At 42.6% G+C, this 23442-nt stretch overlaps 1 protein-coding gene across 2 annotated transcripts in view; it reads right to left on the bottom strand.

Annotated features, from left to right (window-relative positions):
• Window positions 1-23442, bottom strand: part of bcas3 (BCAS3 microtubule associated cell migration factor) — a 360714-nt gene that overhangs the window by 216339 nt on the left and 120933 nt on the right. For both annotated transcript variants that reach the window (XM_079166673.1, XM_079166674.1), the window contains 4 exons: window positions 23298-23395; window positions 14839-14939; window positions 8495-8691; window positions 7607-7704 (listed from right to left, as the gene is read on the bottom strand). In XM_079166673.1, coding sequence (XP_079022799.1) covers window positions 7607-7704; window positions 8495-8691; window positions 14839-14939; window positions 23298-23395 — 494 coding nt within the window. The remainder of the gene's footprint in view (window positions 1-7606; window positions 7705-8494; window positions 8692-14838; window positions 14940-23297; window positions 23396-23442) is intronic.

Raw genomic sequence — 23442 nt, 5'->3', positions numbered from 1 at the left:
CCCCGAGGCGATGGACAGGGTAGGTGGGGGGTGGGAGGGCAGAGTGGCAGCAAAGTGACAAAGGTGCCTATTGATGAAAATAATCAGGAGAGGAGGAATGGAAGGGTGGGGAGAGGGGGGGGGGTCACGGGAAATGAGGGTATTTGTCTTTAAAGAAGAGATCGGATGGCATCTTTCTGGCCTGCGCGATCACTGTTGTCAGTGTGGCCACTATGGCACAAAAATACAAGGGCCCTTTATGAGGCTGGGAGGTAATTGTGGGGTATAGGTTACTGGGGTATGTGTGTATTAGAAAAAGAACGGGAGACAAAATACCACAGCACAGGTGCCTAGTCTTTTAAATGGCTGCTCAAGTATGAAGGGGAGGAGAAGATGGCTTTTCATTCTCCTCCAGCCTCTGTGGGAACAATAAAGCAGGGGAAACCCCCTTCTCGCCTCAGGGTGGTGCTGATGGTGGTAAAGAATTGGTGGGTCACTGGGATAAGGGGACACTGTGTTGGGGATGCTAACAGGTGCATGCATGCACACCCACATAAAAGAATGGCTGGGACATTCCAGTGCTGTTGCAGGTTTTAGTTCAGTGACTACCAATCATGCGCGCTTTGAAAAGCAACTGACATTTGACCAGTGCATGCTGTAGTGCTTTAGATCGTATTTAACTTCAAGGCAGCCATTGGTTTCCATTCATTTCATGATGGTACAAATATGTGCAGAGACTTCTCCTTAAATAAAGGGATCTATCCAAATCATGTTTCAGTTTATTCTTGTGAGAGTTATTCCATCCCACATTCAACAGCTTGAATGATGCTGCAGAGTGAATACAAGGAAACAGCAAAGAAATGTGTGAAAACACTGATGTGGCCATAAAAGACATCCTAAGCATGTTGTATTGACTGCAGTATTTTGTTAACCATCCTTTATTCCAACCATAATGATAAACTTCAAGCTTTGTTTTTTTAACACTAGTGAGGACATCTGCAGAGTCACACTGATTCAAAGGATTACTATGTTTCACTATAGATGAATCCAATGATTATTCCGTGGTGAATCGATAACTGGTTAAAACATTTAGTCTATAAAATGTCAGAGAATAGTGAAAGCCACCCATTGACTTTACAATGACATGAACAAACAGGGATGTTAGGCAGTCATGCTCGGCAATTCACTTGAACAATGAACCGACTGGTAGCTGTTGGAGCATCACGTTAGACAGTGCTCTCCCCCAACACTATCAAAACATCAAATGAGGGAATTTATTTTGGAACAATGCTGCTCGGCAGAGAACACACTCAGAGATCTTGGAACCCATCTGCATTGTGTCTGACAACGATAAGCCTCTGGGGGCAAGGGGCTATAGTTCTGGGGTTCCAGGGTAGCCAGCGGTTATCCAGGCCATCGCTGCTCCTTCATAGTCCGACTAACAACTTGCAAAATATTAGCAAAATAATTTAGTGGATGAGGTGGGGGCACACTGAAACAGACATATATATATATGTTACAGATATGTGAGCATAGAGTAACGTTACAGAACACTTTTTTAGTCCGACACCCAGGCCAGACGCCACGATGAAGTGACTGAGGAGCCTGTTATAAATTGCAAGGGGGCAATTTGTGGCCTGAAATTAGATTAATTGATTCATCCATGCAAAAGCCCCAGAAAGGCTAAATAACACTAGCAGAGAGCTAAATCTATTTTAAAGTTATGAATGATTCTCCGTCGACCATTCAGAGGTCGATGCACAAATATACATACACCCTCCAACAGAGTGGGTGAAGGTAAGTGAGCTGTGATAATGTGAGGGTGGATGTGGCTAATGGCTGATAGCTGCTGATCCCACACTGATTAACTCAGTGTTTTACAGGATGCTGCTAATGGACTGACACACACTAGACAGAGGGCAACCCTACAGTATACACACACACACACACACACACACACACACACACACACACACACACACGTCTGTACACATGCAGGCCGACCAGAGATAGATACACACGTCGTGGTTCAACTGAGCAGCCAGTACTGCGTTTTGGATTAAAGGTCTCAGTTAAACGATTCCTAAAGCTGTTATTCACTGTTTTCCCTGAGAATGAAAAGAAATTCTGAATCCTATATTGGTCATACATGTAAACCAGTGTGTGTATTTAACCCCAACACACACTCACACACACAGACCAGTGCCAAAGTCCAGTAGCTCTCTAAAGTGTTGTGATAACCCAGCTCCATCTCATCCTGCTCTGCCGCCAGCTAACACACTATCACTGATTCACGCCACAGATAAACCACACACACACACACACACACACACACACACACACACACACACACACACACACACACACACACACACACACTCTGAAGATGACAACAACAAAACAACAAAATGGCTGATGCTGTGGACAGGGGGTTCTGTTGTTATTTCCTGTTTTGGAGCAGGGTGGCTCTCTTTGTAGAGTCAAAACACACCTCCAGTAGTGTAGAGGGGGACTGGCAGATTTATCAGTGCACACAGGATTAAATACTCTTTCTTTCAGTCTTGCAGTGTTATCTCTCTATCAGGTCTGTCTCCTTTTCTTTCTTTCTAGATATGATGTCCTGGGCCACAAAATGCCAGTGTGTAGTCTAGGACTGAAGCCGCCTCTACACTCAGACACACACACACACACACACACACACACACCAAAGCAGGCTTGGGGTGCAGATAGAGGGTATTGATTACAGCTACATATTGATTCTGTATATTGCAGCTGGTGGAAAGTGAGACAGTAGCATTGGTGTTGGGCTCCTCTGTCCCCTCCATTCAGACAAATATGCTGAGTCAAGAAATGACTGGAAGCACTGTACAGCATACATTGTGTGTGTGTGTGTGTGTGTGTGTGTGTGTGTGTGTGTGTGTGTGTGTGTGTGTGTGTGTGTGTGTGTGTGTGTGTGTGTGTGTTCCATGCAGATGGCGTCCCATCACCTCAGGGAAGGCAGAGATAAGCAGAGTGTATGGGTTGAGATAAGATGGGAGCAGACACCGGGGAGACTGACTGACTGTAAGTGAGTCACTGTAGGGAAAACTAAAGCTTTATGGCTTCACTGGGCCTGAGGACTCTGAAGGAAACACTTTTACTGGAAGACACGAGTCGGCCACACATAAACCGCTTTATTAGCCGTGTGTGTCTACAGTATAGTAGTATAGCGTCGTCTGTGAAAGCTCATTCCTCACACACATTTCACAAGTCCTATATGTATAAGAGATGAAATATTAAACACACAAACGGATGTTTAACGCAATAAATCACATTCAACGGTCATGTATGACATCACACAAAACTCTGATGACATGACATTTTCATGTCCTCATGATATGCTTCCACTTCAAGTTATCCGATCATACTGAATCCTCTGCCATCCCTCTGTGGAACCGATGCGATATACAGTACTAGAGCAATCACTGAACGTGGGATTTACTGAAATAAAAATGAATGAATCTGAAAGAATTAAATATCACTGTCTGATGCTTCAAGCCCAAAAAGGTTGCCGTTATCAAAGTCTACCATCAGTTCAACCTAAAGTGCTACAACATACTCAGAAAGGTGTCAACCTCAATTCAACAACTTCGTACCAGTGATCAGGTTTCACTGTGTTCTTATTAGCACAACTGGAAATGAATGGACATACTTTGATTTTAATTTGAGTATCAATTGTCTCCTTCAATCAAAAAAAAACGACTTTAAACTTATTTTGGATAGTTGTGCGACACACAGGCGTGTTCCTCACAGGGTGAGACAAAAGTGATGTGTGTGTGTGTGATAAGAGGCGGCGCCATGGCAGTGGCAGGACACAACAATGAACCTCCTTACGCACACACACAATAACTGCTCTGAACCAGTTATTAAAGAAACTGAAAACACAGAAGAATCACAAATACGATGTTGGGCAGACGGAAGGGTACAGTTAGAGAAGAAGGATAAAGAAAGAGTTGGTCTGAGCAGCACTCGGTCTGATGATGTACTGTACTTTAACTGGTGAACGTGGGAGCAAACATTGAACTACTTGATCCCTTGATCCCCACTTGGCCAGCCTTTACCGTTGCCATGAAAATATGAATGAATCATGAATGCACAATGCAATTATATATTGCTATAAGCTTTATTTATTAATGTACTGATAACAAACACAAAACATATATAGAATTATTGAAGTAGCACACTCTAGTCTCATATAACACACTCTCATCTCTATTGAGACATATTTCAATATGGAAAACGAAAATCTTAATCAAAACCCACATGGAAAAGAACAAATAACTAAGTATACTGTATAACCTAAATTGGTGGCACATATATTACATCAGTTCTGCAATAAATAAATATGTTATCCATCAAGCAGCGATAACACTTGTTGAGGTCCAGAGGTGGTCCTGGCTTGGATGCTATTGAATCGTCCCACATTCTTTTGTCCCCTTTTTGTGAACTCTTTAACATCTATTTATCGACTCGTGAAATACCTGCCACATGAAAATGTTCACAAATCACTGCCTTGCAGAAAGGTGACAATGAACTTGAACTTCTGTTATTTGTTTTGTGGCAAAAGTATTTGAAAAACAATGTGTTGCCATTCAAGTAAGCACATCTGATACATTAGTACAAGAAGAAGGTGTGGCTCGAGGCTCAACTCTGGGTCCACTTCATTTCCTCAATTTGTTCTGAATGTTGTGTTCAGCTTTATGTGGACGATACAGTAATATGCACATCTAAAACAAATTGAATCAGCTTTGCAGAATGATTTTAGCATCTTTTCAATGACTACTGAATAACACTAAACCTCACACTAAAGCATTACATCTAAATCTAAAGCGTACTCATGTGGTATAGCCTGAGTTGATGGTACGCCACTGCAAACTGTTGAACAAACCAAATACCTGGGCATTCAGTCTGACTCTCAACTTAAATTGACATGACATAGTAATTATATTGTGGATAAAATGAACTATTGGTGTCCTTTACTGATCCAGAAACTGCTTTTCATTTACTGTTAGAAAGAAACTGTTAGAAAGATGCATTGCATCTCATTTAACCAATATTGGATTACGCTGATGTTGTGTATCAGGCAGCATCCAAAACCAATCTTCTACCTCTCAATTTATGATTTATTTCCCTACACCTTGCCGACCCAATTGAAGCACAGCACAGCTGGTTAGTGTTGAAGCCACCACGCTGCTGAACTGATGTTAGCACCACGGTAGCTGTTTGGCTAGAATGCTACAACAGCTAACCGTAATATCTCTACAAATACATTTATGATCAAATTGATGCATGTTTTATGACACAGACTCACGATTCGTGTTACAGAAACGTTATCTGCGTGTCTACTGACACTGAATCTTACCGTCAATGTAGATGTTGCTAAGCTAGCTAACAATTTATACGGTCTATGTTTATAACAATCACCGTTATGGAAAGCTAAAGCTACATCTTCTCTCTCGTACAATTCTCGAGCCTAGTCAGTGTTCAGTTGAAAATAACAAATGTGGTAAACAAACCGTATCTACGTTCACGTGAATTATTACAGTTGTGTGTGCTGCAAAGCACCGCTTGGTATGTGTTGAAAAGCAGAGCCAGGGTGTGAAGAAAAACATCCTACCAGATATGTGAAACTCTTTGTGACACACCTTTTTGTGACACAAGCTGTACATATTTGTTGACACCCGAGTGAAATAAACCAGGGGTGGCTATCTGTCAGATCAGATGGGTGAAGTCTCAAGACACAGCAGATAATGCCACAGACGCCACAGACGCTCCTGTATCTCTTTTATCAAACAGAAGGCAACAGGATATAATGTCACGCAATAAGTGATGGTTCCCTCACCCACACTGGCAGTAAATACCAGGCATAATCCCCCCCCACACACACACACACATACAAACACGCACACTCACAAGACCCATGTAACAGCATTATACTTTGAGAGTAAAAGACATATTTTGAAGGGGAAATCCTCTCATCTGTGAGTGATTGGATTAGCCTAACATCGTAACCAGATTAAAGGAGACATGTAGAGGGACATCAAAATCACTTGAAACTAAATCAATCGTATTCGATGGCTGATAGACTTTACAAGCCTATTCAAACAATCGCAGTCTATCTAATTACAGAATAAGGGCACCAAGCACACAACAATAGGAAGGAAAACAACATGGATGCGGTGCAACACTCACAGCTGTGCATGGTGGGACGCAGCAAAGCTGCTGAATGGCTAAAAGACTGACTACTTATAATCCACTCGGATGCGATTTTGCTGGTGTTAGACAACAGCAAAGGAAAACCCTTTACCATTGAACTCAGGTTGTCAACAGAGTACATGAAATAGTAGTTAGAGTAGGAAGTAATATGCTCAGGATATGAATAAATTATAATTATAGATTATTGTTTTCCCATACAAACGTTCATTTTTAAGTAGGAACGCTGCTAATGTATTATCAAGCATGTTTAATACAATTATGATAAATTAGACATGTTGGTGGATGTTGTGTGACGCTGGGATGTTAGTGTACATTTTAACAACCTTTCGCTGACACAGGGCAAACGAGCGCACAACAGGAATGTTGAGATTTCCCACACATTAGTATTCCCAATGCGAGGTCCTTAGTGGATATCATGCTGACTAATAAGATATCAGCATTATACAAAGCAAGAGGACTGAGTTTTAAATAACAGAGTGAATAATAAGGTAACTATAGCTGAAAAGCAAACATTTAGTTTTTGAACTACTTTAGAGTTGACTCATATCTTTCAGCGGAGCAGACTTCCTTTAGCTACAACTTCGAAACGAGTCATTCACCAAATCTCTTAGCGAGCTCTCAGATGGGAAAACATTGTATAATATTTGATGATGACAACATTTGCAGTTTAACAAAGTCTTAGCAATGTCACTCCCTCTGCATCCTTTTCCCAAGGTAGCTTAAGTCCTTCCAATCAGGGAAGAACATGGGGGGATAGAACATGTAAAGCAGGTAAGATGGTACAACTCATACATCATCCTACTTTTTTGCGTGTCGCTCCTTACTGTTATGATGTCATCTATTTTGTTTTTATTGTAATTACTTCTATTGTTTCTGTTTCTACCATGTAAAGTGTCTTTGAGTACCTTTTAAAGCGCTATACAAATAAAATGAATCATTATTTATTATTATTAACTGTAATCAGGCACATTTAGACAATTGAGTTTTCTTTTCCATTGCCTCATTAAACAGTATTGTAACACTGAGACTTCAGTTGTCAGTCGACGTGGTTGAGAGAGGTGAATACAGGAAGTGTAAATGTCAAGTAGGAAAAGAACGGCATCGACTGCTACTTGTGTCTCAGACACTGTCTTTCTTTGAAATTGTGTTAATGTGGATATACCTAAACATGACTCAAGCATGGACCACGTAGACAGCACCACAATGTGATTCATGGGATACACCAACTTCAGACAATGAGAGACTGCAGTAAGGTAGATGGAGTAGAATGAACTACATGTAATTGAAACAGGTAGGAGAAGGATGAAATAGAGGAACCAATGTAATGAGGTTGTATTCAAATACACCAGAGAGAAGCCAAAAAGATTCCTACCTGATCCTGTGTCCATGAGGTTGGACTGCCCTCTACGATCTGCCACCAGCCGAGATGAGCCGGGCATGCTGACTGGCTCTGAACGTACCGGCTGGATTCTGCACACATTCAGTATATATACATTACTACACACATACAGTGACATCTAAGGGCCCCAGATGCCTGTTTGACTAGATCTGGTTCCAGGAACCCATGGGGGAGATGTGAGTTGTTGTTTTAGTACTCTCATGTAGGATCTGTAGGCAACGGGAAAAGATTGTTGCTTTGGAAACGTTCTGGTTTCGGATTGTAGTCTCATCACGTCCGAGCAAGCTTTGGTTGAATGCAGGTTAACAGTCCGCTTGGAGTGCAAAAATGGCAGAATGCATTGGCCAAAATGGAATCTCGGAACCCATCGGCTATCATCTGACGATGATTTTGTTTAAAAATTAGCTTTAAAATTGTCTACTTCTCAACTCCAGTATTGTATCTGAAGTTGCTAATATGATTGTAAACATTGAGCAGCATATGGAAAAGGAAGTCTTGGCTTCCGGAACCGGAACCCCAGACATAGCGCCTTGGCCCCAAAGGCTAATCAGTCTTCAAACCCACAGCCGATGGGTTCTGAGATTGTTGGTTTAGTGCCTACACTTGAGTGATAATTGTGGGGAAATATACGATTGTGACAACAGTATTCTTATACATGCTCTTGTAAGGATCATTTCTGGTAAACCTTTTTTGTATAAAAAAAGTAAATAGTATATTTTTGCAAACCCCCTTTGCTAAAATGATATTTTCTCATTTAGACTGATAACATAGTGTGTATTTGTACATCAACATTTATGCTAATGCATCTCTAAACCAAGATTTTGACTACAGGGTGTATTCTAACTGATAGTTTCTAAGTACCTCAGGCTGTGTAGGTCCAAGTCGTCTGTGTCAAAGTCCAACAGTGGCTGTTGGACATCAGTGGGGCCCTGGGACTGAAGCACTGAGGATGAGGAGGAGATGACTGTGGTCTGGCCTGAAGGGTGAAGGGTCTTAAACTGGAACTGGGGGCCCATCCACAGTCGCCGATGAGGCCCTGTATGGGTCACAATTTCCACCTGAGAATACAATGGTAAAGGTTAGTAAGGAGAGGAGAGAAATATGTATCACATATCACAAAAAAAGGCTTCAAGTAATGCGTTAGTGACTGGACCACTGAGCGTCCTGTGACTGGCAGCTTCAGTTATATCTGAACTGGAGAACATTTCTTCATTGAAAGCAGAGCAAAGAATGACACTGAAGGCTTTTCTCCACGGAAAAGATGTCTTTGCTCTTCTCCGGACCGGCTTCATCAAGACTTTTATTGACAGATGGTTCATCCAATCACCAGGTACGTTTGGAAAGTGCCTGTCCTTTTCCGAACTGTTTCCAATGACGGCTCTGTCCAGTGTGTAAACAAGCCATCTGGTGCGTTAAGATATCAAACTGGAGGACTGTTCGTCGAAACGATAAACAGACATTTCCACCCAAAACACATCTGCATCTCTCTTAAACATACTTTCCTCTACTAATCCATTGGCAGTTAGTCAAGGATATAGTCCTGGAAGTAATCCTGAGGAGTCACCCTCAGTGGATTTGACATGATGGTTTGGTGTCAATCTATCCACCAATACTCACCCTTTACAGTACTCACATGAACTCTGTTACATGACATCCAACTAAAAGCTCGCTGTACTCTTGCACCACTAAAAAGTCTGAGGATGTTGTCAGAAGTCGTCAGGGTCTTGTGTTTGCTGGGAGTGCTGGTGGCATGATGGGAAGCCTTCCCAGAGGGCTAATAAAAGTGTGACACTAGCAGCAGCATGGCAGCGAGGCTGAGGTGAGGCCTACTGGGAGAATAAGACGGCGCTGGCATGGCAGGCGGTCCACGGGCCCCTGAGCTGAGTGGCACTCATGCTGGCTGAAAGTAGGATAAGAGAGGGATACACAGTGGGTGACTCAAACTTCGGACTATTACTGCCTGCTCAATTCTCCATCTCCTCTTTGCCTTGAATGTATACTGACTAACCATCTCCTGCCTTACACTCCCACTTTTCACTGCTCTCCCACGCTAACTGTGACTCTTCAACTCCCTGCAGTACTTAACACGCCACTTGGTGTCTCACTGTTCACATTTCATTATCTTTACTTCGTACGGGACGTGTTAGTCTCTCACCTCTGCCCAGAACTCAGCTCACAGTCTCACTCCATCTCTGGCTGCCAGGTGCCAACATCTCAGACAAGAGTGAGAGCTTACACTCTCTTAATTCTTCTGGGTCTATACACATGTATGCATATACAGGCTTAGATGTAGGAAGTCTGTCACAGCTGTGCAAATTAGGCCACAGAAGGAAGTAGGATGATTATAACTTTGTGTGTGTGTGTGTCTGCTTTGCCAGTTAACACCATCAATGTCACGCCCAGCCGCATAACTGGACAGCTGCCAGTGGGTTCTCTTTGCAGTAGGATGGAAGTCCCAGATGTTACAGTCCAATGTCAACCATAAACCCCCTCCCCTGTAATCTCGACGAACAGAGCCGATGACCTGTTGCCTCATATTTCCCCTTACTACCTTTGCCAGGTGCATGCATTGACAGTGGTTTTAGCTGAGTGGTCCAATGACTGGAAAGGTCTCTGCATGCTTCAAATTAATTAAGTTGTACGAAGGGTCGTCAGACTATGTTAAAAAAAAAAGAAGTCTATTCCTGTTTTGGAAGCGATACTCAAAGGTGAGGTGAAAAAACAGCACACAAAAAATGAATGTCAAACTCTTGGCAATGTAATATTTGGCGATTTCAGAAGTTGTTAAACAATCTGAAAAGCATGTAGGCATTATGTTGTTAGGCTGTGGCAGTATGTATTAGGGCACGTTCACAAATGCTGATGGGTCGTCGTCATACCTAGTGTCCTAGAACGCATGTATTAGGACAGAACCTTGACCAATTTTACCATCCATCAACCGCTCTGAGCTGCGTCACATCCTTTCCAGTACATCAAAATTGACAGATGTAGAGACCTGAGGTGGTCTGGAGGTGTAAGGACAGGAGGTTCCGTTGTCCACTGACAGCCAGCTGAAGAGCAACTAACAATGACAGGCAGTAAATGGCACAATGTCACAGCAAGCTGAAGCAGTGACATGGAGGAAAACCTCACATTTCATTAGGGGATTTTCAATCAATCCTAAATCCCAACTCAACGCCAAAATGCCTGCTGATAATCTAATGAAGGCCACTGATATGATTTAATGAAATCCACAAGGCAGTACTCAGACTCTAATTCAACATAGCCTATATGTATTCAGCATTGCACAACCCTCCCAGCTCTAGTGCTTGATATGTCCTAATCTTTCCAAAACATTCCGAAGGATTGGAAAACTACACTGTCTAGCTGATCTATAAAACCTTTGTTTTATTTTGCTTTGGTACTTTCATCCTAAAGACATTGATAGTCTGAGATGTTTCTCAAGAACTGGTACCACACCATCTTAGGTACATGCTAAGGTATAAAGAGCTGTACTGTTACATCTCCAACCACTGAGGAACACATCACTACCAGCGCTGACAGGAAGTTGCCAAAAATCTAGGTTAGTGCAATGGATAGTTTTGCTCCTGGCAAGCTATCATGGCTGATATGGACGAGGGCCTCTGCAAGCTAAGTGGGGTGCATTTTAACCAATCAATTATGCATGCAGTGGAATTATTGATGGTGAAAATGTAGTGGGTTACCTGCCGACACCAGAGATGAGTGCATTGAGGGTTAACCAAGCTGAAAAGACCAGGGTGTGCGTTCTGGGTCTTCTTAACATGGCCTGAACAAATACTGTGAACATTTCAGCACAATGTAGGATGCCTTTTGTGTTTAGGAAGAAGCCACAAAGTACGTAGTCTTGTTAAACTTAAACTGAGCCTTCCACTTAGCACTTATTGTATTTGTATTAGTTTGTTTCTGCACTGTACATTTGCTCGGGTCTATGCTCTTCGATGCTTGTTTAAAAAAGGAGATGCACTTATGACTTCTGGTGACTAGTAGTTCTCTTGAATACCGATGTTGAATACACTTCTTGTAAGTCTCTTCGGATAAAAGTGTCTGCTAAATGACTGTAATGTAATGTAAATTGAGCAAGAAGAGTAAATGTGTATGAGTCCAAAGAATTAAGTTCCAAATACTTTGTGCAAATATAAATAGAGAAGAGAATGTAAAGGTAGAAAACATTGAAGACAGAATCCTTGCAGTGACAGATCGGGTATTTGAAGTCTATATCAGCAGGCCTACTTTTCACTTGGTAACAATGCAATTTTGTCTTTCCAAAATGTCAAAAGTTTTCAAAATCCAGACAATGCCTTACACCTGCAATCAATCCAGTTTGGCAAATTGGGGGCAGTAGAACAGGCCGACCTTATAAAGTGGTTGGCTAGTGTGCTAGCAAACAGTAGCCTGACAGAGTAACGTAAGCATTCATTTGGACAAATGTAAGTCTGATATTCCATTTCTGTTTTGATCTCTACCAGCTCCCGAGTGAAATAGTCAACAGTGAGCCTATAGCTGCTAAATGCTCCACTATGCTCACCAGCTCATCTCTTAATGTGTCTGCCTGCTGTTTAGTGTTGGGGAGATAATTCCCAGTGGGTTTATGAGAACTTTTCCAGCTGACAGCTTCTGCTGCAGTTGGAAAAAACTCTAATGAGAGAGGAGTTGGGGACAAAACAGCGCAATAATGAAGAAGAGGCCGAAGAGGCTTAACAAACCTATACAACTGAGAGTGATGATGACAACAATCTGTGGGCTCACCGCTGCAAACTACACATTTTTCTAAAACACTTTTCGATCTTCATTTATGTAAAATATTGATTAGAGCTGCTTTACTCTTAAATTAAACAGCAAACATTTCCCCTTGGATGGAAGCACGGTAAGTCCCTGCCAAAAAAACATGTTTGCTTCAAAAGTCTTAAAGTTAATGTTTTTAGTTACTTGGTACCAGTGGCGGGCCGTGCATTTTATACCTGGGCCTTCACTGCTGTCCTCATTATGACGCTATAGCTACGCTTATTATTTGTTTCGTGTAAAAATGAAGCTCAACACCTATAAATACACTAACTGCAGAGTGCAGATACATGAATACGCTGAGAGTGTTTTCTCCTCTCTTCTGTGACTGCAGCTGGGACTGCTGCGCACTACTGTGAGAGTGACCGCTTGTGAGTGCTTTGGGGCAGCTCAGGGCAGCTCCCGCTGCTCGTTCACGACAGTGCAGAACGGTTTATGCTTTCACGTCAGAGTCAAAACACCAGAAAAGTCTCTAACAACACCAGAACAAGTCGCTAGATTTGTCGCTAGTAGCTTTTGACAAATAAAGTTGCCAAGAGGGTTTGGAAAGTCGCCAGATTTAGCGAGAAAGTCGCCAAGTTGCCAACACTGGCACCGACTAAATGTGTCCCCAGCGCAATATTGGACGTAACAATGGTTCCTATCACATATTAAACCAAACAAAAATCTATCTTCATAAAAACAAGTTGTACAAATAATAATATATAAACAAGCATATTAAAGCTACTGCAGATGTAAAAACAAAAGCAGTTGACTTACCAAAGCTGCTGTTCACTAAAGACAAAGTCCATCCTCCTTTCTTTGTTAATAAAGAGTTTAATCTCACGGTTGTTCACTACATCCGTGCATTTTAGTTCCAGTAAGAAGTCCTTCTGGATTCATGGACGCCAGTGAAGACAGCCGAGCCTCTCCTGTTGTATTTCCTGAATACGTTTTAATGTGTTTGAGGCTGAACATGTCGCTCCACAGAGGCAGCAGATATTGGGATTGTCACCGCCCAACATGTCACGCTAGCCCACTGACCAATCACATATGGCTAGGCCAGCTAGAAGGCTCTGACACGTCAAAGAATACGCCCAACATGTCAAACTAAAGATCTGATTGGTTGAACACTATGACAATCAACAATATCGTCCCCATTCACCTAAACTGCACATGGATTCACTTGTGAGTCTGCAGGCCTGGGGCCTCTCTTCTACCTAGAGACACAGAGGTGAAATCTGATTGGATAAAAGCTCTAGTTAAAACAAGCTGCACTGGAAGCAGAGCAACTGAGGAACACAGTAGCTGTGCAATGAGAAAATAAGATAATGGGAAAAAAATTATAATACATGTAGAGTATTTATGAAAAATTATAAAATTATAAAATAGCTGTAACTTTGTGATTCTGTCTTGGCCAGCAGAGAAGGCTTTGCAGGCCCTGACAGACCACCACTGCTTGGTACATTTGGTGAGAATTGGGAATTCTTTTACTAACCAGCTGTCATAATTGAGATGGAAAAATGCCTATATTTCATATGGATATACCTATCTGAGCAACAAGCCTATTAGAAGTGTGGCCTTAAGTTAACACCCAAAGTTCAAGAAGCTCTCTGGTCACTGGCTGCTCACAGTCAGTGCTCATTATTCACACATACATGTGCCTATGTGCTCAGCCCTCATTACACCGCTCTTTGACTGTGCTGGGCCCTAATAAATAAACATTTACTAGGACAACACTTTGTGGAGGTACCAGCTGGGGGACTTTAACAACATAGGTAAATAAACACATCACCTTTTACAGAGGAGCAATAGAAAGCATCCTGAAAGGAAACATTACAAACAGGAATGACAGGTGCACGGCCCAGGACAGGAGGGCTCCACAGTGAGTGATTAAAACCATCCAGAACATCAGTGATACCCATCTACAGAGCATCAGTGGGATTGGTGAGGTGAGGTGCCTGCGCAGAGCCCAAAGGATATTAAAAGCCTATACTCACCCCGGCCACAGCCTGTTCACCCTGCCGCAGTCTGGCAAGAGATACAGAGGTATCCACTGCTGTACCACCAGACAACAGAGCAGCTTCTTTCCTCAGGGTGTGAAACACCTTAACTCATCCTCTACTCCACCATAAACAAATGTATATATTTTTGTTTTTTCTTGTGTAGCATAAAGGGACTTGCATTTTGTTGTGCAACCCTGTGTTGTAGAATAAGCCTTGATATAAAAAACAGTCACGGTCAAAGTCTTAATATTGTTTTACGGAATGAGAATTATTATTTTTGCCAAAACAACAAAGTAAGCCATGAGACCACAGCAACCGAACTCTGGCTGTGATCTCAAGGATAGTCAGGTAAGGTCACTTCTTTGTCTGCTTGACACAGACTAACTCAATGTAACTGTAATGTTGGTTAAGAGGTCTGACCTGAGAGAGCCACTCCTCATCCTCCTGCCCACTGTGGTCTGATGCCAGACTGTCTGACGACTCGTGACGGGTGATCGGGCCTGGACTTCCTGGGGGCATCGCTGAGGAAACACAAACACACACACACAATTATATGGCATGACAATAATGACATTTGATATTTTGAAGCTTCCAATATTGTGTCCCAATGTTCAATATCTATTTTATTATCTAGTTTTCAACATGTCTAAAATGAGAATATATTTAATGTTTAATTTCTACACAATGATTATCTTTCAAAGTGTAAAGCCATCACAGAGATCAGTAAGTTGAAGCAGTCTGGGGCAGCAAAGTAGGGAATTACATATTGCCATAAACTATTTACATACATTAGCCTGTGAAAGGAAATCATTACTGAAAACTAGTTCATTAAAGTGTGTTATGGACTTTGACAGCCGATACCAATATATGTCGGCTGAAGTCAGTCCCAGCAGTTATTTTGTGCTCAAATATCAGCTCTTACATGTGATGACTGTCTCATTGTTAATGCCATGGGCAGATAGAACAGTCCATTTTGTAAGATCTAAAACCGTTGAGTAAAAGAGAACAGAAATCCCATGTTTTTCTTTCTCTCGTATGGGAATATAGGTGCGTGACAGTGTGTGTACAGTGGAGTGTGTGAGAGAGAAACTGTGTGGCGTGTGTGTGTGTTATAAAGAGAGAGAGAGGGTGACAGAGACAGAGAGACCCGGAGACAGATGGGGCTCTTGCAGGCTTGAATGAGCAGGCGTGGAGAATGAGGCCTAATGTGTAGAATCAGTCCTTTCTCTGTCTCTGGGATGGGGTTTGTTTAACACAGAAATGGCTAATAAACTTGTCAAGTCCACATCTGGAGCACAGGAGGTGCTCCTGTCTCTATCCACACACACACACACACAGTCTCACACACAGTCTCACACACGTGGCAGGTGTTCATACACGCCTGATGAAGGTAGTTTGGTGTTTGACACTTTGTCTTACCAACAGCCACCCCCACCTCACCGCGACACAAACTTTCCCCTTATAAAGAATGAGGTCTGCACAGCTCTTACAGCTGCTTCTGAAGTGGTGATCGCTGTGTGTATAATTGAAGTTGAACAAATAAAGAATAGGTTTGAAAGGACTGGGTAGGCAGAGTGAGCAGCCACCAGAGAAAAAAAGCGCCAGCTACAGAAACCAAGAGAACTAGATGCACTACACACAGTGTTAATAACAAATACAAAAAACACTGCTGTGGACACAACTTAACAACTGAACTTGTAGACAATCTTGTAAAAGAAAAGTGTGACTTGTCAAATCAATTTCCACAGTAAAAGCATCAGAGAGTGACATGGGACACACAGGAGGACAGGGGGAGGAGTTATCCAATCATTTATTTAACAGGAAGACTTTATCAATAACAATATCTCACAGCCTGCTCCTTGACTGGACATTGAAATATAATGTTCATCTCAGTATCCTGGTTAATTATATAGGGCCTAAAAAAAACGTCTCTAATCCAACCATCACATACCTTTTTGCATTTTCTGCTTTTTGCATTAAAAAGCATAATTTCTTAAAGCCTGAGGTGATGTTTTACAATCGTTTAATGTCTGACCAACTGTCCAAAACCCCAAAATATTCAATTTACACTGATATAAAGCTAAATCCTCACATTAAGCCGGAACCTGTCGACTTTGGACTTCTTTTCTTCATTATTTACATGATTACTCAATTCCAAAATTGCTGATTGATTTTCTGTCAAATGACTAAAGTTTAAACACGACATACGACGAAAATAGAATTCTCAATACATCTGTGAACGAAGTTGTGACAATGTGGCCAAAACAATCTCCTACTGTCAAGCCATACCATAGAAATAAATAGTTGTATCAAATTAGTTGTAAGACATTGTTTAGACTTCTTAAAGCGGTAGTGTCATTTGTCTATCTCTGATAGTCTCCACTACAATAAAACAAATGAAAGGGGCAAATGGAAATCAGTTTGTGGTCCTCACAGCGCGGAAAAACAAATGTCAGTAAAAGCTCAACAGAAAATTCTCACGGGGACTATTTCTTTGGGAAGATGGATGTGCTTGTTTTTCGTATTTCTTTTTGTAATTTTGAAGAGAAGAGAGAGGGACACAGAAGGGTCCTCGTGTCGTTTTAAAATGGAAGAGAGAAGAACAAAGCCTGTGTTGTGTTACTTATTAAACTAAATCACAACTCCCCCAGTTCTTACCCCTGCCCTTACTCCCACTGCCTCCCTTTCTCTCTCCTTCCTTCTCTCTCTCGCTCTCTGACCCTTGGGGCCAATAACTGTTCCCTAATTAATTATTGATGTTCTGAAGCAGTTGGTGGACTGGCTGGATCAGGTTTCCAGTGGGGAGGGGGGCTTTCAATGGCCAGAGTCACAGCCAGGCTCCAGTGTGGGGAGCTAGTGGTCATCCCCACGAGTCAAGCAAAGACACAACCTTTCTTGTGCCTGTGTGTGTGTGTGTGTGTGTGTGTGTGTGTGTGTGTGTGTGTGTGTGTGTGTGTGTGTGTGTGTGTGTGTGTGTGTGTGTGTGTGTGTGTGTGTGTGCGTGCGTGCGTGTGTGTGCATGTCAGGAGCCAGACTGACCCCAGCAGTTACAGTCATATCTACCCATCTTAGTGTCCGGATAGCCAGACACTTGGCCTTCTGCTTTTACAATGCTCATTACTGGCTCTTAAGAGACAGAACGTCAATGCAATTTCACAGACAACATTTTGTAAGTGCAAACTTATTGCACTGCACTCAAGAAAGGAGTCTGAATGCACAGTAGAAATGGCCGTGTTTTGATGGGTTTAAAGAAACATCACAGGATAAGCAAAGCATGAAGGCATTACTTAGAAATGATCAAAGAGTAATGGGGAAGGTAGTGCATCAATTCAATACGCCACAGAATATTTGACCAATAAAAAATGCCTTAGCGGCTCCAGTTATATATTGTTTCCAAAGGAACTCAGATTTAGCATGGCATGATGGTTAAATGATACGCTATACCAGAAACGCATGCTTGTATATGTTACTCAATGCCGACAATGACCCTGTATCATGTTGCTACATGTGCTGACTCTCAGCCTTCTGCGGACCAAACACACTGTACCATGGCTAACTCATGGAGAAGTGCATAAGTCCTGGCCTTTATTTTGTGACTCAGAGACTTTCCCTATTACCTGGTGATGCAAAATGTGTTTGCTGCAAAAGGAATACTAAAGAAATGGAAACATGGGATCAGCATTGAGGAAATAAGCGATTCATACACAAAGCCATTAATGTTAATGAAAAAATAAGTCCTTGACGTTGGGTTATGATAATATGACGATATGTAGTGAGACAATATATACATTAGTTTACCGTCAGAGCTTTTTCCACTCCATTGACATCCTGCTCTCTCTGCCTCTAATACCTCTGGGCTCCTTGTTTGCAGCCTTTTGAATCAATAGGCACGGTTGCTGTATGGTCATATTTCTATTTACATTTTGCATTAATGTGATGAAGCACATGTATGTCTTTGGCATTTAATCTGCTTGACAAGCCAAAAAACAGAGTCTCCTGAAAACGTTCTACATTATGATATCTTTATGGGGGTTGAGAGACGAGCGAAGTCTACTTCTGTGTTATATGATGTTTTGCCTGTGACTGCATTTTCTGAATGTGTCTCTATTGCAAATCATAGAAAAGAAAGAAATGACTATGTCATTATAAGACATGCTTCTGACCAGCAAAGGCAGAAAAATAAAATGAAAACGATCAACCAGCCATGACTCACATGCTATTTGCTTATGATTGTTGACATCAAAGATAAGGTTAAACTATAATTCATGAAATATGAGCTTGCATACCCACATAAGCAGAACAAGTCCCTCCATTGCAGAGGAACTGATTTGTGTGTGTCACAGTCTCTACTGACTGTGGAGAGGGTGGTGTTTTGCTGTGCTGAAGGCTGGTAGCCAGTGGCCTGTTAGCCAAAGCAGTGAAGCAGGGAGTCAGAACAAGAACAAAGGCTGCCTAGGTATTGATGTAGCCCGACCTCATGGGGCCTTGGGCCAGGGGCCGGACAGGCCGATCTCCAGGGCTAGATAAGGTCCTAGCAATCTGATAGATCTGGAGAGCTGGCTGCACGGTGGACAGAGGACAGACGGCTTGTCTGGGCCGGCCGCTCTGTTCACCTTTATCTCATTCATTGGTTTTTCTTAAAGATTCATTTTGTTCATCTTTTATTTTTCCTCTCTCTACTTTGACCTGCCACACTTGGCTGCCAGACATTTCACTTGCTCGGCTCCCTCTCGACTGCTCCACCTGTCTCTCTTCTCACTTTCCTCTCTTCTCGTTTTCCTCTTTTGAGTAGTACTCTGGCAGATAGGTGCTGGCACACTGACAGACTAGGATAGCTTAGTCATTATATATCATTCAAGGCGTATTTGACTGACAGTTCCTTCATTCAGCCAGCGCTACACTTACCCCTTCCTTTCTCTGCCTCTCTTTGATTACTGACCCAGTCATGGCGCCATGGTTTCTCTTTACCAAACGCCTGATGCTCCAAGGCCTTCACTCTGGCCCCTCTCTCGGAGCAATTAGATCTATTGACGAGGCTACTGTGGCTGGCCTGTCATGGGCCTCAAAGTCCCAAGAGAGTGGCCGAGCCAGCCAGTCAGTCAGTCTCCACAATTAGCACATTATGTGACAGGTAGGGAGGGGAGGGCCGCGGCCAAAAAGCATAGCCTCTTTTGCTGCCGTCATTGCCAGGCTCAAAGGAGCCAGCCAGATATCCAGGTGGTAAATTATTCACCGGTTTGTTTGCTTCAGAGCAACTCTGCGGTCAGGGGAAAGAGGTGTTGGAAAACATACTGCGGGCAGCTAGGTAAATATCACTCCGAATAAAAAGTCTGAATGTAGCTAATGGGGGTGTGAAAACCTCACATTCATCAAAGTATAGACGCTGTTATGCTAGGGATTAGAGTAGTCCTTCTGTTATTACCCGGCTCTAACACCTCTGGCCAAAAAGAAAAATAGACCCATTCACACACTTGCCGAATAGACAAATGAGTACTTTTGGAGACACAGACAGGAATCCTGTGATTCCACCTCAGCTATAGATAGAGGATTCCCAAAACACTAACAACTTGGATCCAGACTGCTTTTATTAAGCCAGATCACACTACAGCATCTCCTCTATTTGCGAGTATACTGTATAATGTGTGTCTCTTTCTTCCTTATCTCTCCAGGGCAGTGCTGCACGTTGCTGTCCTCTGCGAGGCTGAGTGCTGCCAGTAGCTGCTACAGATGGACAGGTGGAGATAGTGACCATGAAGTGGCGCCACTGCTGCCTTTTATCATCCCGTCCTGGAGGCTCCGGTCTGGCCTGACCCCGGCCCTTCCTCTCCCCTTCCTATTCCTTTCCCTGCATACTGCATTTTTAATCAGTCTGGGTCATCCAATATAGAGCCACGAGACCAGAAACCATGGCCTGCCAATCAAGCGCTGCCACCTCTCCGCCTTGTGTCACCTTTTTAGAGACAAAATCTGTTAGTTAGCCAATTAGCTACGGGGGATATTTATCTAGATTCCTTACCCTCATTCTTTGACTCTTTCAGTACTTCTGTTTCTGAAAGATTACTTCTTTTTGCCTTTATTTGATAGTGATAGTCAGGAAAGTGGAGAGAGAGGGGGCGACATGCAGCCAACTAGGTGAGCTAATGGAGCGCCCCGGTGCTTCTGTTTCTTGTCTAATAGCAGAAACCTTCTCGTCTCATTTCCTCTCTCGCTACTTGTTCTCTCTTGTAATTGTTGTACTGGCAATGTAAATCAGACCTAGATGGCACAATTTGTTCTGCATGTAAGAACCGTGTGTCTTTTCAGTTTCATCCGCAGCAGCAAGATGCAGATGCTCAGCGAGAGGCAACTGGACAAGGGGCGTACGGCTGCGCTGTAATTCATCCTGAGGTCAAATCGACTCTTTCTCCTGGATCACTTCTCTGTTGTGCTGCCAAGCCCTGGAGGAAACGGCAGAAGAGAGGGCTGGCAAGGGGACTCATGCTGAGAAAGAGGATGTGGAGAGTTTGTGCTCGAGTGAAAAGCGCAGAAGTGGAAGGTTGCACTCCAAAAGCAACTCGGCCGGTGTTGTTGGTGTCTAGGACATTGACCCGGAGGGAAAATGGCAGGAGCACACGTAGTGGGTAGAGGGCTGAACAATTATGTTTATAGCGTCATGACCTCGCATTGGTTCACACTTGGTTGGTTTGGGGAATAAAGAGACGAGGCAGTGTTATCTGGCTATTGTTAATTGGATGTAAATGTTAATGCAATGAATCTCTCTCATTATGCAGCCAGTTCCACTGCCCATGCTGGCAGAGAGAATGGAGGAATAAGCTGAGGCGCATGCCCGTCACTCCAACGTGTCCTCATCGCGCTGACACTAGGAGAGACCATTAGCACTAATTTGAGAAAATATCCTACCAGTTAGACCTGGAGCACTTCAGAAGTTAACGGAGACGAGTAGAGAGATTAGGGTAAACACAGCTACCACTTGCCCTGGAGCAGCCACATGAGCTAATTACAGATTTTGTGTGTTTATAATTATGGAGTGAGCTCAAAACGCCAGCCTGTTCCAGGGGGTGGATTGATTCCGTGTGTGGCCATCCGTGTGCACTCTGCACTTTTGCGAATTGGCCTTTCAGAGGGCAACCTAAAGTGCTCACTGCTCTGTACTTGTTATTGTATTAGAGAGAGTTTAGGGTGTCAGCTAATTGGTCTGAGTGCGACATCTTAAAGCGTTGTGCTAGCGTGCCCTGAAGCCGGCATGTAGTGTGGCCGGCAAATGAAGGATTCAAGGTGAAGCCCCAAACAGAAGAACAGGAATGACTTCTGACAGGGCTCAGAATATATGAAATGGTAGAAATAGAGGAAGTATCTTTTACCGAAGTTTTTGAGAGAGGACATGTTATGGCTGCTGACTGGAGAAGTTTCTTCTCAGCATGTGGCACCAATAAGAGGCTGAGGACCGGCTTTCAACACAGTCAACATGGAACATCAGCAGGGAATAGGGGTCACCCCCTTGACTAATGGTGCATACAGTAAAGAACATGGCTGCGTTAGCCTGTGTGACCAAAACATACACAGAACTATATGTCAGAGATATTTTGATGGGTACGTGTTATAAACCACATAGTACATGCAGTATAGAAATGGTATTGATGCCGTTGGTGTATTTGCCCCTTTTGAAGCAAATCGATTTTTTTGCAAATAATATTACTGATAATAATAATACTAGCTGATTTGACATTGGTGTATTAAGGATTAAATACTCTTTAGCATAACATTTTAGCATTACCAGTCAATGAGCGTAGAATTGAGCACAAAAGAAAAAGCCAAGGAAAATGAAAAACTGGAAGAATATGTTGCTGAAATGGTTGATTTATCTAAAATGTAAACTTTTCTTTCTACACTGTACATACTTTGTTAAATATTCAAGGCCTCTTAAAGCCACGAAATGTGGGATTTCTTTTTTATGATAGTATCTTTCATATCATTTTGATCACATTTTTGCTTGAAGATACATTTGACCACCTCGGTGAAAGCTGAGGTCAACCGTGTGCTTTCATTCTGACTTTCAGTGACCCAAATTCTGATTTGTGGGGTTGCGAGTAGCAGTATACTAGCTTGACATCGCCGGACCTCTCAATTTGTTTGTACTCTCAAGGGGCGTTATCAATGCACGTATAGGCCAAGATGCCTCTGGACACAATTGGTTAGACCTTTAACCGACTAGAGCACAGAAACATGTAACCTAGCACGGATCAACAGAAAATGATCTGGCACGAAACATTTGTGATTTGGTCAGGCAATGTCAGGCTACTTGATATCGGTTAAAACATAACTCAGCTGATTTTAAATATCAGTATTGCATCATCATTGTCTCAAACACCCCCCACATTAGATAAAAGTTTGTGATTGGTCCGTCACATCTCAGGCTTCTGGAAATGTGTCCAAAAGGGGACCAGACACACTGCCAAATAAAACATCAAGTCACAGATTTGCCTGGTTCCCAGGCAAGCAGTGTACACTGCTGTCTGCCACGCTGCTGTCATTTTTATTATTACCACACATGTTTAAGCTCAACACACAGTGGGTTGGAATTTGTAAAACTGCCCTGAGCCTGTATATTTCTGCATTGTCATACGGTATGGAAACTAATCAAAATCAATTCTGAACTGATCATAATGTTTCCTTCTTTATCAAAATCCCAATGAGCTGACAGCTGAAACACATCCATTTCAGCTGCCTAAAGCAAATCTGTGTTGATTTGTATTGGCCTCTATTTCTTCCACTGACTTATTATGTATTTACACATCCCTGAAATGTTACTTTGCATCCTATTTGAACACAACTTGATAACGTGAATGGGCTTGTTTGTGTAAACCAATGAACACGCTTACCAGCCAGAAGATACTGATAGTACTGCACCAGGTCTGAGGCCAACACCAAGGGGTGGTTGGAGTTGAAGGGTGGCTGCAGCTCATTCCATTGTGGAGTCCTGCTCCAAAAGACAAATACACTATGAGACCGACTGTATAAGAGGCA

The sequence above is a fragment of the Pholis gunnellus genome (assembly GCF_910591455.1).
Source record: "Pholis gunnellus genome assembly, chromosome: 9".
Taxonomy (NCBI): Eukaryota; Metazoa; Chordata; class Actinopteri; order Perciformes; family Pholidae; genus Pholis; species Pholis gunnellus.
This window is presented reverse-complemented; position numbering and strand designations above follow the sequence as displayed.